Source organism: Hirundo rustica, chromosome 3, assembly GCF_015227805.2.
Source record: "Hirundo rustica isolate bHirRus1 chromosome 3, bHirRus1.pri.v3, whole genome shotgun sequence".
Classification (NCBI taxonomy): domain Eukaryota; kingdom Metazoa; phylum Chordata; class Aves; order Passeriformes; family Hirundinidae; genus Hirundo; species Hirundo rustica.
Window position 1 is genome coordinate 63,031,457 of NC_053452.1, and position 24,115 is coordinate 63,055,571.

The 24,115-nt window shown below is 39.6% G+C and overlaps 1 protein-coding gene across 9 annotated transcripts in view; it reads right to left on the reverse strand.

Annotated features, from left to right (window-relative positions):
- NCOA7 (nuclear receptor coactivator 7) overlaps positions 1 to 24,115 on the reverse strand; it is an 86,373-nt gene that overhangs the window by 31,947 nt on the left and 30,311 nt on the right. For 8 of the 9 annotated variants that reach the window (XM_040057956.2, XM_040057959.2, XM_040057953.2 and 5 more), the window contains one exon: positions 8,323 to 8,576. In XM_040057956.2, the coding sequence (XP_039913890.1) occupies positions 8,323 to 8,576 (254 nt within the window). Of the gene's footprint in view, positions 1 to 8,322; positions 8,577 to 8,745; positions 8,862 to 24,115 lie in introns of those variants that run through there. The other variant, XM_040057960.2, reaches the window with a different exon arrangement.

The following is a 24,115-nucleotide window of genomic DNA, read 5'->3' on the forward strand; positions in this document are numbered from 1 at the left end:
ATTAAGAACCTAAGTGTTCACTCTTTCTGAAAATTCAGGCCTTGGGAAAACAGACAGCCCTTGGAAACACACCTGGGTCTTTCAGAAGTAAGATCAGTTTTAGCTAACCAAACACCAGCCTGTCATCCCCTAGTCTGACCTTTCCAGAATAAATCACAAGATGTCACTGCCTTAAATCTTACTTTGAGTAATTGCTATAGTGGAATGTAGCTTTGTAAAATAGCAAGTCTTGGTATTTTTTCCCCCATGACAGAAACACCACTTTTGAATTTTCTGCCTCAGTAATTTATGCCATTGTTAAAAAGGTATCCGATTTCTAATTTCCAATTGCTTCTCTCCATGTCCTGGTCTGCTAAGCCTGTCAAAGCTCTTTTCTATGATATTTCAATTACACAATTAATTCAGGGTTAGGTTCTTCGGGTTTTTTCTCTCTCAAGAAGAATTGTCCCAAGGGGAGACAACTCCCTATAGTCTCCACCATCTTCCTTCTTCCCTGAGCTGTGCTAAACAGAACTCACAGTAAACCAAGTCAGAGAACTTGAATTAAGAACAAAACCACCCCCTGTTCCAGCATCCTGGGTCCTGGAGGTCCAGAAAAGGCTAACAAGGACAAAGCAAAGCCATGAAACAGCTTACATGTAAAGAATGCTGAAGATCTTCAGCCTGCAAAGGAAATGATGGAAGAGGGATATTTCACAGAGAGAAAAGAACAAACAAATACCCAACCAGCCAGCCAGAAAACAACAATGAAAATACACAAGAAAAATCACAGGAGTCTTGGAGATGGTGAGTAGGGATTGACTGTTCAGTTTCTTACACAAGAACCCATGGCCACCCAACAAAGCCAGCAGAAGCAAGACTGCTCTTCAAGAAAATGTTAGAAAGCCTGTGTACTCTTCACCAAAAGATACTGCAGAGAGAGGCCTAGGTGGGGGCAAGATAAGCATTTGATACAGCACTCTAAATGCATGAACTATGAGCAGCTCAGAAGAGGACAGTAGTGTGGATGCTTTTACAAAATTCACTGTGTTCATAAACTTCCAGAGACACTCAGGTGTGGCCTTTGTGGGGAACATATGCTACACTAAATGGGCTCTGGTCTGAGATGGCATGGGCTTTCCTACTGCCCCTCTAGCACTTCTTCACCCTGGAATCACACACACCACCAGGCTTGGACACAGTGGTTCAGCGGCAGTCACAAAGTCACACTATAATTCCTTTTACCCACTTATATAAAACTTTCAAGTACCTGTACTAATTTTTTTGCCTCCAAAATGATGTTTTCCAGATTTATGGTCAGATAAATAGGCACATCAAGTACTCCAAGTAATTTTTCAGGGCATTCATCCTGGAAAGCTTTGTTCTACAATCTACCTTTAAACATGTAATCAAGTTACCACTCAATTCACGTAACTCAGCATTGGTAATTGTGATGGGCACTTTCCCCCCTCACCTATAAATCGTTAAATCACACAGAAAGCTACTGACCCCTTCAGAGCTAAACATCCTTGGTCATCCGATCAGAGGGACCTACCATCTAAATTTTAAACTTGAGACCTTCTAAAATACAACCTCAAGTGCTTCACAAAACACTAGTACATTACATCAGCAAACTAATGCTTACAAATGCAATTTGTCTTGATGGACTATTTGAAAATTAAGGAAGGAATATAAAAATCTTGTATCAACCTTTTTTAAAGGCTTACTGAAAAAAACCCACATCAGTTATCACAAATTCATCAATAAACTCTCAGGACTCTTATGTGGAAAACCAGCTTTGTCTATTAAAAAATAATAATAGTGTCTATTAAGCTACTGTTTATCTCCATTTCTATCTGAGCGAAAAAAAAAAAAAAAAAATCACACCACTGTATATAAATAGATCAATTCTCCTTTCCTCTTCCTTGCTGTCAGAAGCACCAAAAAATGACTGAAAATTCAACTGCTAGTATCACATATTGAGCTAAAATTATTTTTAGTTTCCCTTTTGTTCTTAACAGAGTTAAGTAATCTCTTAATTTTTATGTTCCTGGACAGTTTTCATGTTGTCCTTTACTTTCCCATTCAATTCCTTTGCTTCCTGCTTGAAACGTACATTTTGGTTACTGGTTATCAACAGGAGAGTTTACAAGTTGATTTTATATATCCATATAGCTTCATTTCCTTCTAACAGCAGACTTAAAAAACAGCTCAGTCTTCTGTCTCAAGATCTGGTTGCCATGTGTGCCACTGGGATTAGCTCATTTGCTCTGAGCATACTGCTAACAATGCCAAGGTTGTGTTGATGGGCAGTACCTACCTATTACATATAAAACATCAAGTTTCAACTGTTTGCATCTTTTACTCAGTTTAACAACAAACAAAAGCTTAGATGAGAATCTGAGGATGATGCCACACATGGGAAGCTTGCCCATTGTTAAGACATTTCAAAACAAATTTTCAGAACTTAAATGCTAACAACATTATTACTGGTACTTACTGCTCAGATTGAATTCTCCCACCTATGGACAAGGCATCCCTTCTCTGTGCAACTGTTTCTAGCAAACATCTGTTAACAGCACAGCTTGAATATAACCTGGTGGCCTTAACACTGATCCACTGGGATTCAAGACCATTTGTTCTCATTCCAAAACAAGTCACCTGAAAACAGCTGCCTTTCAGTCATTTGTCCACGTTATTCTTTCCACATGGTTTCTGTAACTAGTGCTAATAAACCAGCTTCCTGAAGCTTCCCAACCAGCCACTGCCCAAGTCAGTACCTTCAGTTTACCCTCATATGCAAGTAACTCCAATCCCCTTGTATTCTACACAGGCAATTATAACCAAATTGACTTCTTCCTATGGTGCTTCAACTTTATTTGGGAGCTTCATCCTGAAAGAAACATATTCTTTCTGTTTTCACCCCTCCTGATATCCACAGTCATTTTTGGCTTGAAGCACAAACACTAAGGCAAGGTCTCGGAACCTGAGAGAATTTGGATCCTGTTCTTACTGTTGTATGATACTGTTTTATTATGCAACTTAACACAACACTGAGTAGCTCACTTTGTAAACCGCTTGGACTACTTGGAGTAGAAAGTACTTTGCTACACAAAGAGGACTGACCAAATCAAGCCCCCAGAGATTAGGGCTGATTCCAGGTAGCTAGCTACAAGCAAAAACTTATATGGATTTTTTTTTTTAATTTTTTTTTTTTTTTTTCATGAGTAACACCTTAATTAGGTCCTCAACTGATCTGTAGGCCTTACTGATCTGTACCAGGTTAATACAAAAGACAACAAAACCAGGACTCATAAGCAGAAGCAAGATTCCATTTTTAACTCAATATGTATTTAAAAGTCTACTTCAGATTAAGCCTACTTAGCAGATGACCTCTTATGCAATGTGTGTTCAGTAAGTGTCCCACCATTTTGCTACATTTAAATTCTCTATAAATTTTCACTGTACTGCAAGCAACTTTCATCTTTGAAACTAAGTTCTTCTGGTATCATGGAAGCTGCCTCTGCTGTTTCTATGCCACTCAGGACCAATCTCATCTCATAAGGAGTAATGAAATTTGCTATGTCCTCTGTGCTTTACTTACTAAAACTTGTTCTTGGTCATTTACCCAGAACATTCAGAGGCTTGGTAACTGCACACACACTGCACTGCTCCTGTATCACTCCCTGCTCAAGGGATGGCAGGTAGAACAAGTTACAAAAAATAGGCATCAGCTTTCTGCCTCCAGGGAGATACTCTGACACCTCCTGCTCAACATGTGATACACTATCTCATTAAATGGACATCTACCACTTTCCTTCTCATGCTGTTTAAGAGTCCTGCTTGTTTTGATGTAAATCAGAGCTACAATAAGAGGGGGGTTTGTTACTGTCACCTCCCACGCCTGCAGAAATCGAACATCACGCAGTGAATGGGAAAGGATGGTTTTACGATTACACAGCAGACTGATAAGCTAGTCAAGTGGATTTTATTTTGCTGACAAAAGTAACTGTCACATGGGACAAATCACCTAAACCAAACTTTTCTTTATGATGTATTCTTTAATAGAGACCAATTCCTCACATATGTTGCCTGCTTAGATTTTCAAGCAAAATCAGTGGAATCTAGGAATATTATGCACATCTGCTAGAAAGCCACATTACATTATGCTGGAATAAATATAAGGATGAAATTCAGTGTCATTTTTGACCGCTGTTACACTACTTGTTTTCAGAAGCTCACACTTTCACCTGCTTCAGTGTCTTCAGTGGCACAACACAAATGTTTTCATCCAGTTCAGCAACTCCTGACAGGAATTGTGGTTTCCCAATCTCACAGGAGTAAAATCAACATCTTTCAATAAAAATGGGCTTCCCAGAGCAAGCATGTCAGAACCAAGCAGCCAAGCTGCAAAAGCAGGTCAGCTGGGTTATCCCAAGAAGAAGGGGACAGATCCTGGGCATAGAGTACAGCAGCCAGAGCACCTATGCAACCATTGCACTGTGCCAGACAGACGTAGCCTCGGAAGTCTGAAAGCTGTTTTCTGCAGTAACAACAGCAGAAAGAGTAAGACAAAGATAAAACGCAGATTACCACATAAGCCAAAAAACGTGGCAAAAGTATAGAGAAAGAAGTGTTATTTCCATTGATCTTCAGGAAAAAAACAAAATGCAGTATTAGCATCTCTGTTGTTTCAAGGCAAGAGAACAAGGGCTGTATCAGCAAGGCAATGTCTTATAAAATGAGATTTGGAGACTGAATGTTGCAAATTATTATGGAACTTGCACTGAAGAACAGTGCAAGTGCTAAGAGGAAAGGAAGCTATGAGGCTACACTGGAGAAACTTCCTGGCAGCAGGACTTATTCAGCCACTTAGCAATGCCTCAAGAAAAATGATCATTCATTCCTGTGTAGCTTCGGGTTATTTGTAAGGATGCCACCACAGTGCAAGCCGATGTGCCGTACTGAACAGTCCTGGCTGGGAGAGGGATGCTGGAGGATCCCGTCCTGAGGATGCCCCAGCCGCTCCTCCTCGGCTCGGCGGTGCCACCCGCCGGCATTAACACAGCGCCGCACCTGGAGGCAGCACAGGAGCGCCTCGCCGCACCGCTGCTTCCACCTTCCCCAAATAATCCACGGCTTTTAACCACTCTCTTTTATACGAGGGCTTGGCAGGGATAACCACCTCCAGTTCTGCACAGCCTTCAGAAGCTGTGTTAGTCCTTCCACCCGAGAAGAGGAATTTACTGAGTCAACAAAATCCCCCTGACAGCACTGGAGCCTGCAAGAATCCATTAAAAAGCACTCGAAGTGGGAGTCAGGATGTCACTGCATTTACAAATTCAAAAAGGCAAACGCATTCGCAAGCCTCTAATGAAGAGACGTGGTGTGCAAGGAACAAATTATACTGAGATGTTATGTTCCTTATGCCATCTTTTGGAACAATAAATAAAGAAGGATTTATTGTCCTGTAAAATATGAAAGGGAGATTATTCAGAGGACAGTGGTCTTTATTCTGTTAGACTGGCAGACACAACTCCTCTGGACTCCAAACATTTAATGACAGAACCTCCATTAAGCCACAGAGCTTGGGTGTATCATGGGAATATGCAAGTCTGTTGCTACATTTAATAAATTTTTCTTCTGAGCAAAACTTAAATATTTTGATAAAATGAAGAACTTATTTTGAAAAAAAAAAAAAAAAAAAAAAAAAAAGAAGTAATTCCTGTGTCAGATTTTCACAAAGCTAGAATTATAGAAGTGTTTGAGTTGAAAGGGACCTTAAAGGTCATCTAGCGCCAAACCCCGTCATGTTCTAGACATTAGTCAAAGCTGGATAGTTGGGCAGAAACAGACACCAAAACTCCCAAGCCCTTCAGAAAACATAAATAGAAAAATGCTTAGCAGAGACAGAGTTCATGCTTTTTAGTCAGAGCACTTCAGAAACGTCAATAATGGGACAAGTTAGAAGAGGAAAAAAAGACAGGGAAGGGGCAAGAGGGAAATGAGGTATACGTATCCCTGACATTAAATAATTAAGAGAGATGTATATGCATGGCTAATCCCTCTCAGACACTTTCATATGAAAATATATCAACAATGTACAGATAAAGCCTTTACAGATTTGGCAGTACCTTCCCACCACTGCAGCTGACACATCTTTCAGCAGAGAATTGCTGAATATACACCTGGCAGAACTCAGCTCAGTGAGATAGATGGGTTTGTCCTCTGCCACGCTATATGCAGGTAAAAGACAAACTGCTTAAACAAGTCAAGCTCTTTCAGACTGCTGTGGGTGTACAGACAGCTCTCAGAAACTACTCAGGATGTTGGCAAAGGCGGCAGCTCTCTGGAGAGCACCAGTAACAAACAGCTAAGCAGGTAACTCCGCGAACTATAGCTGCAGTGGGTGAAGGCAGTATGAGCCATGTAGTCCAGGGCCATGGCAACTAACAATTTTGTTGAAAAGGCTTCATTATGGAAGTTGCATATGGAGCTACTGCACTTGTTTCACAATCATCCCTTTTCTGCCTCTAAACTTTAACTTCTGCATTTTGATGCTCTGGCTGGGTAAAAGCCTTTAGGAACAACCAAAAGAAGGCTTTTAAACAAGGAGGAGGTTTTTATCTCTCTGCATTTTGCCAGTTGGGTCTGGGCTCAGCTCAACAGCAGCATTAAATTATTTCTCAACAGAAATTCTCTATTTCTGCAGAGCCCAGAAACTCTGCACACCTACATGATGATCACCAGCATTTCAAGTCACAGACCACAAAAAACCAGGGAACACTTACAATACAGATGTAAGTAAAACCTGAGTTTGTACCGACTGTTTGATCACAAGTCAAAGACAACTCAAAGACAAAGACATCTTTACATTCTCTTTAACTAGCACTGCCACTTTCTTCAGTGACAGGGAGTGATCCCATAGACCCCTCATCACATCTCCCCGAGTGCAAAGTGTTGCAGAATTTTTAAATTTAACTCCTGAAAAACTTGAGAAACAAAATTCAGCTACCTCACAAACACTTAAATTTCTTTAAACGGTACAAACCAACAAGTGCTTCTAGCAGAAGCACTTTACTAGGAATGCAGCAGAAGTTTGTATTTTGGTGTGTTTGGGGGTTTTTATATCAGCATACTGCCAAAGCAGAAAGAATTTACAGGTTTGTTCATTAACAGTTCTCCAGCTTGCCTTTTACAGATTTTATTACCAGAACAGCGTGATCAGAACTTCAGAGAGAGAGAAGAAAGTTTTCTTTCAGCTCTCAAATTATTGATCTCATCACATTAAAATCTGCCAAAAGTTACAGCCCAATCACCGTAAACCCTTGAGCTTGCCCAGAAGCATTACTCCAGGGTTTATCTTCTTTATGGCAAGGCCTATACTGCCTCCTAAAAGGCACTCTTTGGTTGTGGGCTGGTCAGCAGGTCTGCATGGCCACTCAACACATAACATTTTCACTGCAGATTTCTTTTTTTTTTTTATCCTGAAGAGGATTCCTCCTTAGGAGTCAGTCACCCATGCACACACTGTGTGAGCAGCAAAGTCTGCTTTGAGGATGGCTACAGTTTTCTGTTCCATTCCTTCTCTTTGGGAAAGGATTCCTTGTAAGATGGAAACCAGAGTTCTCCAAATCTAGGAATTCATTCCAACAAAATACCAAGACAAAATCTGGAATGAGAAGTAGTTCATAAATTATATCTAAAATCAATTAAGAGTATCTAACAAATTACAATCGAGAACTGCAAACAGGTGTGTATATGACTCATCTCATATTATTTATGTACAATTAATTTTTTTTTCTGAAGTATTGGCAAAAAAAAAATCTAAAAAGTAATTTATAATTAACTGAGTTACTTAGCTAGGGGCATGAGGGGGAAACAAGTCATCACACAAACTGTTTGACATCTTGTTTAAAAATATGTAGTTAATTTACTTACTTCCTTGCACTTCCAACCAACATGAATATGAATTAAGACTGAAGCCTTAAATAGTATACATCAAATTATGAAAGAAATAGCCCCACCAAAAACACTGAACCCCATAAAACACTGAAGACTAATCTTAAAAATAACTAAAATAAAATGCAGTAATAAACTAATTGCTGCCTATAACAACACTGAGTTTTAGAACTGAGAAACAAGATATAGGTATTTTTGTGAGAATGCAAGCTTTACGTTAATAGCAGACATTTTGAACTACATAATTCTATTTGCTTTTATAGAAAGGATAGCCAAAGTTAATTATCCTTTTAAGAAAGGCCTACAGAATTTGAGAAAAATACACTAGCAAGCTACCAAAACAAACACATTTTAAAATACTACAGCATTAACATAACTCACCAGTACTATAATATCTTTTAAGTTCCGTGCGTCTGATGTCTTTCAGTTGATTGTACTTTTTCTTTTTCTTTTCCTTGTCTGGACCAGTTTCCTTTTCCCCAGGAAATTTACAGTTGTCTTCAGAGGAACTGATTTGCTCCAAAATAACTTTACTTTCATCATCTTTCTCAGAAGGTCTTTTGGAATCAGGAGATCCAGGGGAATTGGCAGAGACAGCCTCGGTGGTTTGTTTTACTTGCCTTTTCTTTTTCAAACTGTGCATAAAGAAAAAAAACCCACATTAAGATTTAGCCAACCTCTAGAGACAAGTTAACTCACTTTCTAAATTGATTTTTTAAAAATTAATTTAATATCAGAATTCCTTACAACCCTTTAACAATCACATGCTTGGCATCAGTAACTTGGTAACTAAGATGATCCCACCTCATACTCTTTATTCCATTGTATCAATCTCAAGGATACCTTCTCAAGAATAACAAAAAAGGTAGTAAAGTTTTTACTGTTATTTACTGAGGAGAAGTAACATGGAAAAACAAACAAACAAACAAACCACTGAAAAGCTAGTGTTTTTTAAAAGGACCATACGTCTAAATGTAAAAACAAGATACTGAATTAATGTTTTCAAGATGAAGCCTGGTGTAAAATAAAACCTCAGATCACAATGGACTGTAACACAACAGCTAACAACAATTCCACAGTCCACTGCTCCTGCTTTATAAAACCATCTGTTCCCATACAAACTTATTACTTTTTTTTCCATTTTGTCCAAGGTTATCTCCTAAAAGCCACTCATGCTATTCCACAGCTGCTCTGGCACAACCCACACTAGCTGGTATTCCTAGTATCACTCAGGAGCTCCTTCTGCAACATTATCAACGTGGCCACAAACAGCTCGTGCCACAACATTTTCCAGCTGCCTAGATTTCTTCTGAGAGAAATCTTAATGAGTTGCCTGTAAATCTTCCAACTAATCACTATAGCAACAAGAGTATTTTCTTTTTAGAAGACTCCTTAAAGCACAGTTCAAGTGAGAAAGATGCTTCAGGAATCGTTAACACAGAATTTTCTGCTAAATCACCATATACAGCACTGAGTTTGATTAGTAAGAGGGAAGACTGACTTTATGGGTTGAGGGTCACTGTCACTAAAACAGTTCCCAGTTAATCACTGACTCATACCATACAAAATGAAAAGCTAATCTATCTAATGGTCCATCTCTACAGTACATTAACTTCCTGGTTACAAGGTACCTAAGGGAGTGAGTAGTATTTTTATCTTGTTGATGCCAAAAAATTTGTTTTGTGCACAGGAAGAATTATGCACAGAAAATACAGACAATCAGTGAGTCACCACAAATGGGAAAAGGTTACATGAGCTCACAGCAGTAGCTTACATAAGGGAAAACTTAATGTATTAAGTTATTAATAGAATGCAGGCATTTCAGAGATTTTGTCTTCTACCTTTTATGTTTATATGCTTTTCACGTATTCTTTTAGACTACAACATAAAAATGATACACAGAGCAATTGCAAATTTTACGAAGATGTTTCAGGCTACACACCTTTTTTAAAAAATAAAATATTAAAACCAGTTCCAAGTTTAGAATGTTTAGATTGAGAAGGGTCAGTTTCTCAGACTACATGTGACCAACACTTTCAGGGAAACACTTCAAAATACAGTCTTACAGACTGCGTCTATCACACATGTATGTATACATATTTCTTTAATGCTTCCCAAAATAGGAAGATTCACATCCTGCAGCTAACCCAGTGAGGATGCTGTGGTTCCTCATTTATTCAAATCCATAGATCTGTACGACAACCAGCAGTAGTAGTTCATGCTCTGCCCAACAAGAGACAGTTACTGTATATGAAATTTATGGATTCAGTCCTGATTACATATGAAAACACCATACAGGGATTAGAAAACATAAAAGTGACTACATCTACATAACATATGAAGTGTTTAAACTAATGAAAATTTAGACTAATGAAAACTTGCATATGCAAAGGAGGCTTATTCTAAACTAATAAGCCACAGCCCTTACAAAAGGCTGCTGTAGCAATCACAAAATACTACAAAGACTTTGCATGCACAATATGTATATTTAGCTCAGGTGTAAATCTTGGCAAAGCAGCCCTCTATGCTGAAATGGCATATTATTACCATGGTTATACCCAATTCCAAACTTCTAAGTGAGCCACATTCCTGATTTTGACTCAATGACCTTCCTGTGTGTGTGCATATCACAGGATACCCAAAACACCTGCTTCAGTAGAGGAGCACTAGCAAGCATCCACTGGCACCCCATTTCCACTCACACTGCATCGGAGACTTCTGTCTTCAGATTCACAGTCTATTTGTTTTGATCACAGACTCTGTTAAGTAAGCTTTCTGTAGTATGAATGTAGTATCTCAAAACAACAAAAGAGCCACTAATGGAAACATAGAACCCTTTTTGGCAGGGGAAAAAAAAAAAATAAAGATAAAAACTTCTCTAGAGGTCAACAGTCTTGGGGGCAATACTAACAGCTTCTGTCAGTACCTTCCTTAAAACACTCTCATTTGAACTGGAGTTTTCAAAGATGCCCCTGGCAAATTTTAGAATAAAGAGCTAAAACAGAATTGGACCATTAATGACAGAAAAAAGGAAAGCAGGAAGGAGAGTCTGAACTGACTCACTGCAATGCAACTGACCAGTTCTTGTCCTCTGTGTTTAATCTTGCTGCATTCCCACTACTACAGCACACAACGTACAGCGTCCCCAGCACACAGCTGCTGCTGCAAATGGACGCTGCCACCGGCATCTTTCAGGTACAAGTGATCAAGAATCTGGGCACTCCATAATTTCTGTTCCATCCCCATGGCAGGTATCAGATTTTCAGATAATGCCAAACCTACTCCTCCTGCCCACTGCTCTTTTTCAAGGCCATGACCATCCAACTCTGAAGGTGGTAACCTTGGCACTAGAAAAAAGACTAATTTAAGGCCAAGTATCCATTGCATTCCAGACAGGACTGGCAGTAACTTCAACTCTGTCTATGGTTATGATCTCTGCTTTTAAGATGCTTCTTCCAGAGGCTTCTAAAGCCTAGTAAAAATTACCCAAACCCCTCCAATTCACCACTCCTGAAAAGCCTTGCCTGTAATATCCCACAGAACCAAAACAAGTCTTCAACAGCATTTAAAGCCGTAATGGCAGCTTCAAACCTACTACGCTTTTTGACATTCTGCACCCTCTTAGTAAAGCAAAGCCCTGTATACACACAAGAGGATTCATTATTAATGCACACTGGTACAGTGCAGCAGAGACTGGGCTGTGAAGAGCACAGCTGGAGGATTAACTGCATCTTAAACTCCATCCCCCTGAAGCACCTCCTTCAGCCTCCACTCACCCTTCTCTCACACTGACCTGTATATCCCACACAAGCTGCCAGTCCTTCTCCTGCTCAGATTTCAAACCTAAAGAAAATCCTAAAGAAGGTGGGGGCTGAAAGTCTAATCTACTCCCAGCTTTCAGGTATTTCCCAACCTTCATGACAAGAGCTGCTACGGACAATGGTTTTAAGAACATAATATGTTGAATTTTTTTTTTTTTTTTCAACTGCTTTGGAAGATTTTGAGTGGGTTTGTTCAATTTCTGAGGGGATGTCTGTAAACAAATCCAACATTCAGTTTTGTCCTAATATGTATGAAAGTAAAAGGGAGCTGAACAAACAAACAAACAAAAAAATTTAAACCCCTCAGTTTGATAATGTTTTGCAATTAAATCAGCCTTTCAGGCAAATCAAGATGCATAAAGTGAATTCATAAAGTGTTGCTGCAGAAAATGCTTGGTTTTCAGTATCAGTTGATGGATATATTGTGTTCCACTAAAAAAGCTGCTGGGGGAAAAAAAAGAAAGAAATAGGGAGGGCAGGATAAACAAACATCAGTAAAAACACTCCTGTTTATGAAGAAAGTCTTACACATCTGTAATTTCACTTAGACACCATATAACATTTTTCAAGCTAATTAATTCTGCCAGGCAAAACATTTCTTCTGAGTTTATACAGAGGGATCCTTTTCCAGCCCCTCAAGTGATTTCTGAGCAACAGCTAGTAAGCCATTTTCTAAGTTTGTCCAAACACAAAGTTTACCAGCAAAAGCAAAACTTACTGCAATACAAAGATCACTTAATTTAATAAAGACTAATGATCTGAAACGGACACAATCTCAAGAGTAAGAAGGTAAAAATGCAAGGTTAGCAGTGCTTACTTAAATTAATTTGCAACTAACTGTTCAATTCCTTGGGCACTGACTTACAGGAAAAGAGCTAGGAAATATTCCAGTAACTGGCTACTTCATCTTCCAGATGCAACTCTATCTAAAAGCCTATGAAAGGCAAATAACTAGTTTTTAGAATAAAATGGCCTGAAGTTCCCATTACACTTACAAGGTGGGTGGTTAGGGTAAAAAGAAAACTGCTCAGAGAAAAGAGGAGTGATGTTATCCGCCCAGCTTCTACTAGAAACTACAAGCAACCAGTAAAGAAACTCTGACACTGAAACAATAAAGACATGGAAATCTGACAGTAACTTTTCCCCAAAAAATTTTGTTTTGCTTAACAATTATTCAATAAAGGTGTCTATAACAGACAATTCAATATGATCTCATTCAATACATAATACCACAGTCAAAGAGAACTAGGTCCATAGCATAGGATGTTCTAAAAAACTCTGGTGATAGTAAGGCATGGTTTTTATGATGTATTAGATTAATAAAGATCATACACCATGTACAACTCTGGCTTTAGAAACAAAAGCATCTAATAAAGTGGCCTTCCAAAAATAAAAACAAAAGAAGGGGGAAGGGAGAAGAAACCTTTTTATCTTTCAGCTGACAAGCTAAGTTTTCCTTTTTAAAAATTTTCCACAATGTGCATCCTCTAAAATGTGCCTTGATATCTGGCATACAATCATCTTAACATCCTGCAGAGAACAAACAGATCATGTTCCTCAAATGTAATTTTTTAAAATCTGTTTATGCATATATACAATAAGGTTAAAAAAACCCCAAAACTTTAAAACACTTCAAACACCTTAATCAGTTTTGTTCCCATTAAGAGTCCTTTATATAACAATTATATGCACCTCAATTATTTACTTCAGAATTAATCATTTTAATCTTAATTTAAATCTCTGCACTGATTATAATACATACTAGTTTCTTCCTACCCTCTGTGCCTTTCTCCACCCATCCGGAAGAGCTAAATAAATCAAATCGTGTCAACACCCCCCCCCCCCCCCATATTTACCTACAGAAATCTTACAGTAAGAATCTCCATTAGGCACCCATTGGCCTGATCTTAATCAGCCATTCTCTCTCAGCCTGCACAGATCATCCCTCTCCCCTTCACCCAGCCCAGTGCCAGCACGACTCAGCCAGCTCCAGGCACGGCTGTGCTCTCATCCCACCCGATGGAACCTGAAGAATAAGCAAATCTCAGACAAAATAAATCATTGCTGCCTGCAAAGCTAAAGGAAGTCAGACTGCTTGCCAGACCGTAACACTTCACCCACACCTCCCCAGTGTGGCTACTTTCACATCAGCACAGAAACAAATACAAAGCCATTCACCCTCAGAAACCTTCCTAAAAGTGAGCAGCACCCATTCTGCGAGCAAGCACACTCCATGGCATACCAGCCATTTCAGGTTGGCACATGTCCTGTTTTGGAAACAAGCAAGCCACAAGGCTGTATGTTTACTATTAAAACACACCATTAAGGCAAATAAATGTAAGGGAGAGAACACATCTTTTGTCAGATATTTAAAGAAGTAACCATTGAAAGGAAAAAACTACAAAAAAAATCAATTCTGAAAAAGCTATCAAGGACAACCATGTGGTTCCAGTATGGTGGTTGCAGGCACTCAAAGTGTCCATAACCTCATCAATTCAAAGGCCAAAAATCAACTCCTGAAAGCTCTGATATTAGTAGCACAGGTCAAAGCTGGAAATTTCCACTTTTTTTGGAACTCCTGTTACTGATTGACAACAGCTACCAGCACCAGGCTTCACAGATGGTCAGCCAGCAGCAATGCTTAAGAAAGCTGGCATGCTCCAGAGAGTGAAGTGCTGTACTGACAACCCAGGGTATGACTATTTTGTTAACCCATGACACTTCCCAATACTGCCATTAGCGTAAAAACCAAGTCAATACATCTGTTTCATCATCTGTAATGTGGAGGGAAGGATTTGTAGTAAAGTTGTTCTGGCACTTCAATGACACTACACTTTCTGATAAAATGAGTCCTTAGATTAAAATATGTTAATCTCCCCTCCCCAGTTTTCTGACTTAGATCAAGGAATTTTAAATATCCCATCTAACATATTTTATGTTATTTGGGGGATGGGAATAATCCGTTTCCGTGGGTAAAACTCATGAGGGTTTTGAGCTGCCATGAAGTTTTTTGTTTTCCTAAATTTAAGGCTACAGAATTCTCACACACCTTAACAAACTTCACATTTTCAAAGGAAAAAGTATCCCCATCTTTTATGGTTACTTAGCAAAAGAGGTTATGATGTATTCAGTACTTTCTTGCTATGACAACAATTTAATAAAATCTTTTCCATAAGAAAAGGATTCTGGAAAGCTATTTTGCTTGCTTTAGACATCTATTTGATTCTCTCCCTTATAACCTGAGTTACTGCAAGCTCTCAAAGAACAGCCTTAGGCAGAAGGCAAAAATGAAGAAATCTTTCCCTTCGGATGGTTCCTTTAACTTTGCCAGAATTTCACTTAATAGGCTTATTCAATTAGAGCAGCAATACAGAACTATTTTGTCACAAATACCAACTTGATTCTTAACACGCTCCCATCGTGCTCCTCCTGCTTTTTCTGCTGACAATGCCAGATACTCTCTCCTACTGGGGTGTTCATTCATCACCCCAAACGGCTCCTACACATGCCAGGAATTCTTCCAAAAGTGGCTCAAGTCACTCTCCCTGCACTGAAGCCCTGGCAGTGGAGGGATGGCCCTGCCCTGTCACCTCCAGACAGTGCTGGCTCCCAGCTGTTCTCCTCCACTTAATGCCAGCCCCTCGAGCCACCGCTCCCCTCCATATCAGCTGAGTGAAACTGCAAGAAAAAGGGAACTGCAGTAACACAGCAAAGGAGGATGTTACAGAGAAGCTGCACAGAAAGAGTCACACCATAGAAAAACTTTTTTATTTTGGTAAGGACAATAAGCTCATAAGGCTGGCCGACACGTATCTCAAGTTTCTCCAAAACTTTGATAAACTCCTCATTCCCTGCCTCAACTGAACACTCTTCACAAAACTCAAATTCCATGAAAAAAAGAGGAAGGCCCTTTAAAATTAATATTTAATAAACACAGGGAAACAAAATGCAAGAATTGAGAACAACCCCAAAGACAACAGTAGGGTTCATGGAAAGCTCTGGGGGATGTGTGCTGCTCCATACAGTGGTTGCTTCACACCCACTTTCTCGGATCACCTATGTAACAAAATTTCCAGACAACAGAAAGCAGTTTTAGTATTGATTCAACTGACTGAAAACAGTCAGAAAGGAATTTAGTCCTCAGTGACTCAAATGGCAATAAACATTTGCAAGGAAGCAATAAAACAGCAGGTGAAAATCAATGGTCATCTAAAGCAAAACCCACAGGAAATGTGCCACAGATCATGCAGCAGTAATGTAGCTGGAATCTGCCTCCAGGAAAAAAAAAATTAAGGAGTGCTATCTTAGTATTTCTCATATGAGAAGTACCAAAGACACCAAATCAAATTCTTTCAAGAACTGCATTCGGATAAAAGTGAAATGCTAATAAAAATAAATAGCTTAGGCATGCTGTTTGCCAAAGACAGAAAAAGATACAAAGAGCAAATATGAAAATTCATCACGGCAAGGCCACAGAGAACACACTGACAGGGATACAAACTTTCAGTTTTGGTTTGGTTGGTTTGTTTTGGTTTTAGATGTTTGTCTGTTTGTTTCCTCAAAGGAATCTACATGGCAAACTTAGAAGGCTGTACAAATGTGGGCAGACTCTTGAAGGATACCTGCAGGCACTCCCTTTTTTTTTCCCGCACTGCTCATTCTTGAGCATCTGTGCCTGGCCCCCAGCAGAAATCAAGAATGGTGAGTGCAACAGTAATGAGGCAAAAAGCACAGGAAACCTCCAGAGCACAAGGCTGTTAGAGGAAAAAGAGACTTGTCTCAAAGCCTGTAGCTCAAAGAAGCACCTTTGAGCCACTTCTGTTAGCCAGAGAAGGTGCCTCTCTCTCTCTCTGCTCAGTACTGATTCTGGCCCCAGGAATTGTTCCCATTCTCGCACAAAACCATCTGCTGCAGCTTCACAGGGACCAGATCTGGGAAACTATGAAGGCTAAAGGTAACCCAGCAAAAAATACCAATACATTAATTAATTTTTTCAAAACTGGATCACTCCCCCATTAAATCCCACTTGTCTTGCTACCACTGCTGTCAACACAAAAGGAGAAGGCCATAAGCAGAGGGAAGACTGTTCCTCCAAGCAAGCACTCTGCTGAGATGGAAGGGATAATCAAGCAACAACCTTGGTTGTTCTGTTACTTGAGATCAGTAAAAAGAGGATGCCAGAAAGCCAAACCAGGCACACACCACACCATGCCCAACAGATCTCTGCACAGGAGCACCGAAGTGGTCGTGGCAGATTCTTCTGACTTACCTGGAAAAGGTGCTTTGATGATGGGAAATTTTCATAAATATTGGTGATCCAAGGGCTGCGAAATGGGCAGCTTCCCCTGCTGCAGAAATGAAACAATGACGCTGCTTCTCCAATAGCAGCAGAGAGAAGAAAGTATTGTTTTCACCATAAAAAGGATCTTAATGTTGAGTAAGTTGATACAACTCACTGTTTGCTGACTAAAAGAGTTGGAGTGATCCAAAACCAGCTATGGTTGAGAAGTCAGTGACCAAAGTAAAGTCAAAAATTCAATTTTTGTTTCTTTATTTCAATGACTAATAACAGAGATATCTTAGAGAGAGAGGGGACTTGGATTTAATGAACCTGTCTTTGCATTAGCCTTTGCTTTTCTTAAGAAAGTTACTTTGCAAACTGCCACTTAAATGTCAAGGTGCTCTGCATCACTGCACCAATCTCTATAGCATCAAACTATCAATTTAAGACAGCTGTAAACAAAAGTAGTTTTAAAAAAGAAAAACACAAAGAAAAAAACCTACACTTTTTCCTTTTTATTATTAGTCAACAAGTCCAAGGTTTTTTTCTTTTTAAAAAAAGACACTAAAAAGGAAGCCAAGCTGATGGCTTTAAATGCTTTCATAGTAGCACCAAAATTATCAAAATGTCACCACATATATCTCAAGGATTCTGTTAGCAACAACTGGAGAACACAGTGTAAGAGATGCTGTGCACAGGCCTACAAACAGGTTGAAAACTTACCCATTCAGGAACAAATTTACAGCAAAAGGCACAGCAACGTGAGTTAAAAAAGATTTTATTTAAAGTATTTCAGTAATTGCTAAAAACAAGTCTCAACCAACTGCACATCTCATTTCTGTGTTTGCATTTGTTGTCCTCAAACAACGTGCAATCTATGCTGCATGTTGAGCAGTTTAATGCCTTTCCTGAACAGACTTCCCGTGAACTGGCATGCAGCACAGAAGAAATGTTCAAGTGCACTTAAGATCTTGTTACATGGATTAAAGTTCTGAAAAGACACACAGCCATACTGACTGGAGGGAAAAAAAAAAAGGAATCCGTATTTTCAGTGTTTAGAATAATGGCTGATAATTGTCTCATACAACACGTATTTCCTAAGCAAGAATCACGATTAATCTACACCCAGAAAAAGTGTCTGCATCATCTTCTATACAAAATAATATGGCACTACCTTTTTAATACTGTAGTGAAAAGACCATTAACCACAGGTATGGAGATTAAAAGTGTCTATGTGAGACAGTCACATGGCAGGCATACACACAAGTGCAACTTCTAGCAAGCATTCACCTTAAAATGAGAATTTGACACCGTCTGATATTTTCCAGCAGCTGTACCATTACAGTAGTGTAGCAAGTCCTCAATTACACTCATAAGAGATAAAATATGTATTAATTACTATATCTTAAAACTCCTCTGTGGGTTTTATATAAAATATTATATTATTTATGCATTTATTTATGCCTGAAGAATAGTTTGCATTTTTTCATTTTCACTTCAGCTGAAACTTTTAACCTGCAGTCAAAATGTATATGGCTGGAAGGGGAAGAAACAATTACTTCAGGGAAAATGAAAAAGCAAAAAGTAAATCTTGCCCTCTGTCAGTGTAATGGAAGATGGGTCAACAGGAAGACACAAGAGGCTCTGCTCTATCTGCATGTTCTCTGGACTCTGCAAGTCCATGAGGTCTCACCGCACTTGAGGCAGCAGCTGAACTAGAATGATAAGCTGAGGAAGGCAGGAAGCTACAGTGCCCCTGAATTTAATCCCGTAAGGCAGCGCTTCCGCTGAACACCAAGCGCCTGGCTCCTGGGAGCAGCACCCGGGCTGCAGCACAGCCAGGAGGCCGAGTGCCACCGCCTCCTCCCTGCAGATGCACAGCAGGAGAGTGCTGGGGAGAAGCAGGCCAGCAGCCATCTTCAACCTCCTGGTGTTTTCAAGGACAACCACCTCCTACCAAATCCAGCCAGCCAAAGCCAGATGAGGGAGGTGCTCTGTGACACTCTGTCCTGCTGCCTGCCATTATTCCCACTGGTTCATTCCCTTCTGGGCTGGGAAGGAAAGCTTCCTGGCATGCCGAGTCCTACCCCTACTATGGCAGGTGGGTATGGAGCTGCTGGCCTCCCCTCCTCCAGTGCTTTGGCACTTCTCCCTGCAGCCACAGCGCTTTGGACCTGTTCCCACCACTCGTGCCTGGACAGCTCAGCTCCTACAAGCAGCTTTCACTGTTCTGTAACACCTAACAGTATGGTTCTTCACATGGATAAAATTGCTCAAATGCATCTGTCCATGGGACCAGAGTCATATGCTGTAGCTTTGGATTGCCAAAAACAGAAAAAAAGAAAGAAAAAGAAAAGAACAAGGGGGGGAAAACAAAAAAAAAAAAAAACCAAAACAAACAAACAAAACAAAACAAAAACAAAAAAAACACAAACAAACAAAAAAACACACCAAAACAAAAAACAACAAAAAAACCCCCCAAACAAACAAAAACAAAAAACAAAAAAAAAACCAGTTTTGGCAGTATTTATAACACAGAACATCTCCGTAACAACATCAAGTCCTTCTCAGCCGCAGGGAAGCAGAACTGCTACATGCAGCACCTGCTGTGGTCCAGGCAGAAAGCACAGCATCCTCTTTTTAACATTTAGCTCACTAACAGATAGTGAACATAGAGATAAATCTTCTGCTTGAGGAGAATAGACTTTTAAAGACTGTCAGATTGAAACATGCGATTAACACCTTCAAGCCATTTATTTATAGAAGCATTACTGGAAGTAAAAGTCCATGACAGAAATGCACTGTTATGGCAAAACCATAACATAATTTAAACTAAGCTTACCAATGATTGGCTAGCTGTTAAGCTTACACCTACTGAAATAAAAATAGCCAGTCCAGAAAAACAGTAGCAAAAGCCTGAAGTTATTAGCATTATATTAAATGTTATACAAGACAAGTTCTCTGTGCCAGAAACTGCTGTCTCACAGGAAAATACTCAGTATATTAAGAAACCCAGAGAGTTGATTTATGGCTCATTTACATTACAAAGGTTTTCCAGCATAAGGACAATTATCTCCCTCCTCCCCAAATTCCTAACCACTCCTGCTGCTCTCCTTGGGATTTTCTCTCGTATAAATCAACAGGAGGAATCCCACAGATCTCAGTGGAATAGCATGAGAGATTTAAAGCATAGGCAACATACATCTTCAAATTTTAGATGATCCTAGGAAACACTACTTGCTCAGACTACAGAGTATGACAGAAAAAACCCACCAAAAACCTACGCTTACAATTCACCTCCATATAATCAGATTGGCAGGCGCAGGGTGGGGTGGAAGAAATCCCTTCCAAACACAGTCTGGAAACCGGATTAACACTGAGGTCATTAGAGTTTACCATAGGGAACCTAAGGCCACCAGGAATATCCACACAGCCTCTTACCCTGTTCAAAGCCCCAGAGCAGAGGCAAAAAGCTTAATTTCCTTGGGGAGACAAGAGTGGGGAGCCCAGTGCCTAGAGGCACGCAGCAAAAACTGCAGAACATGCAACTAGTAGTTCAGATACAGTGCAAGCTGACAGGTATCCAGTGTACCCACAGAGGAGCCAAAGTATTTCCTCTCTGACCAACAGAATTCCCTTAGTTAGATACATGGTGCTTTCCAATCCCTCAGACAGAGGGGAAAAATTGTCCCTTCCCAAAAGCATGTTCCTGCAGGTATCATTCATACCTTTCCCTTTATCATGCAGCACCCTTACCAGAAATAGACTATACAATGTAGCATAGCACATACCAAAACCATACAGGCAAAAGTCTCAAATGACGGCAGATACAAAGGCAGGCGATTTTATTTGTGAGTCAGAAACACCTTCCCTGAGGGTGCATGTCTAGCTTCTTATCAACCTATGTTTTCTTCAATCCAGCAAACTCTAACATAGCTTACAATGCTGACTGCTCTCCTCAAAATACTGTACAGCCTACTCCCTACTACCACGTGGTACAAAGCACAGGAGAGCTGACGAGGACTGCTGCCAAAAGGAGGGAAGGCAGTAGCTATTTCCCAGAGCATGAGCAGAAGATGATTAACAGCACCACTAAAAAGTCAGTACCATTAGGCATCTCTTTAAGTGGTTGATTCTGGAAGGTGCCTTCATGCTGGAGCAGCTCAGTCATACATAAGAGACATAGCAAAACCAGAAGGCTGAGTGTGACCACCTCCTTTCAGTGGCATCTTAAACAATACCACTTTAAAATCAACCAGCAACCGCACTTCTGCTAAGTATGCTACATTTCCACCAGTGTTTAAGCTAGACTTAATTTTAAAACAGTTCCCTGGGATTAAGCAGAATTTTATTCAGTAGACACACAAAGCACCTAAAAACAGGAGAGAACACACACCTTGGAGGCTGAAAGGATAAGACCATATCTGCAGACATTAGAGAAACAGTGCAATTTAAAAATGTAATTATATCAGATACAGTAAGAAGTCAGTATCTCACCTATCCAGATAGCCACATTGTGAAGACTACAGATTTTATAATTTTTAAGGTATGTCTTTAAATCCCTCCAAGAGTGAAAAGGTAAATGGCATGGCCCACCAGGAACATCCAGCACACCCTTCAACGCCCAGCATTCCCAGCTGTAGGCTGCAGGGAAGGGAAGTAAGGGAACACAAATTACATTACAACTATGTAAATAGCAACTCTTATCAAAACTGCACAGATGTCTACATCAAAAGGCTCATCGTGTAGCTATTTATGTTCTATAAAAAAAGTTCTATAAAGAAATAAATAAGTTTCTTTTTAAAGGCTGGTAAGAGACACTCCAAGGTCTCTTTGAGAAAAGCAAACTTAATGTCATTGCATGCTTCTGTCAAACAATCCCACCTCACAAGAACCTTGCAAGGTGAAAAATTGTGAAATTACTGGTGTGACACAGTACATTTGAAGATTAACTAAACTCTTTTCTCTGCCTAGTCTGCAATACAGCACTCAAAGAAATCAAGAACATCACGGAACTCTGCCTTTCTTCTCTGTCCTATAAAAAGCCTCTTCATACAGAGGCCACACTGTTACCCAAGCCCCCTTCACAGGCAGGGGGAAGTGAATGGGTGAGGAGGTTAACCATGCTTCCTGCCTCACGCAAGCTTTGTATCTCCATAAACAGCATTTCTGGTACTGGAAAGTTTTAAAGAAGCCTGAGGAAAGCCTCAGGGCCCCATTAAATACTTTCACTAATCCTGTTACCAGCAACAAAATTCTTCTTCAGTCCTAAATTACTCCACTACTCTTGAGGATGAAAGCACTGGGGAGAACCAAGACTGCAGAAACCACTCTCTCGTTTATGCTTCCCAGAGGAAGCACTCTCATTGGGAATAATTCTGTGATTTAAAAACTAATCAGAAAATGGTGACTCATGCTCTTTTGCTGAATTCTATCCTGCACTACAGAATTACAAGACTGCTAACATAGAAATTTTGGAATCCAGAAAGCAACTCCAATGTGAGATGAGGAAACAGTTTTTCAACATCTTACACTATGACATTTGCAAATGGCAGCTAAAATACAGACCTACAGCACAGCAGACAGAAAGTCCACTAGAAACATTGAAACCCCTCAAGCATAAGTACCTAGAAAGTGAATCGTAATACTGTATGTTTCAGAAAATATTTTATGGGTTTTTTTTCAGCTATCCACCATAGCAAATCAACTATCCTGCACACCCCCCCCCCCCAAAATAACAGAGCAAATAATAACCATTGCACCCCATAAATCTGAAGTAGTGATATATTCAGCCTTTTCTTACAAAATAGAAGGTCTCAGGCATACATGATATTGCCTGAAACAATGTGAATAAAATGTGATATTGCTATTCAGTTTCAGAAACTGGATTATGATGTAATGTTTATATATCTGGAAGCAGAATTAAGATATTTTCATTGTACAGATGAACTGAAATTATGTATTATTTCCTAGAGCCATTTAAAAAATATCTAAGCATCTCCAGGACCTTGACTTAACTATTCTTCACACCCAAGATAAAACTCCATGATGGTTTGTTTTAAAAACAATGTGTGGAAAACGTTTCCTCCTAAAAGCAGAAAATAAATTATGGGTGCTACAGGAAACCTGAATAAACATCAACACGTTGGCTCAGCAGAATTAGAACAATTGCAAAAGAGGCTGGAATTAGAACAATCCCTGGAGGAATAGTGAGCTGAGGAGCACCCAACACTTGAAATCTGTTACATGGCTATGAGTCTGGCCAACAAGAACCATACCTAATAGAAGAACTTAAGAAAAGGTCTCACATATATAATGCCCTCAAGGAAGTATCTCTGTGCACATAATTCTTATCTAGGTTTTCCTCTGTCTTAGTTTCCACTGATGCCTTTTTTACACAGTCTCTCTGTGCTTACTGTGTTTTTATTTCATCATCTTACTGTGTCTTAAGAGTCACAAGAATAAAAAATATGAACTGCACAATTACTGAATATGGGAATAAAACAGAAGACAGGAAAAGCCCAAACGAGATGCTTACAAATCTGATAGCTTGCAATATGCAAAAGACTGACCAAGGGTCTTTGCAAGCCAACATCCTGCCTCCAACAGCTGCCAAGAGCAAGATCAGGGAAAAACCACAAATACATGACAAGCACATATAATGTCTTCCCCAGCTTTCCAGACTCAAGCTGTTTACAGCTCTATAGCTATGTATCAATGATTCCTACTGTTGGAATTGTTGTGAATAATTAAAAGGAAAGTGAAGGTTAGATCATAACCAACTCAGTGACTGAAAAGCTACACAACATTTGTCGTATGGTTTTATTTATTTTTAAGCATTAAAAATAATTAGAAGGGGGAAAAGATGTAAATTGGAGCTGGTAACAAGTAAACAACAGCTGCAGTCAGCACTTATATATATCTTCTTTAAATCTTGAGTTTAATGTATAAACCTTCACCCGCATGGATGTAAATTCAGGTATCTAAGCCAAGAACCTAAATGAACTCAAAATACGCTGTTTACTTCCTTTAGATATTGACATCATAAGGAAACAGGAGGCGAGCATCAAGT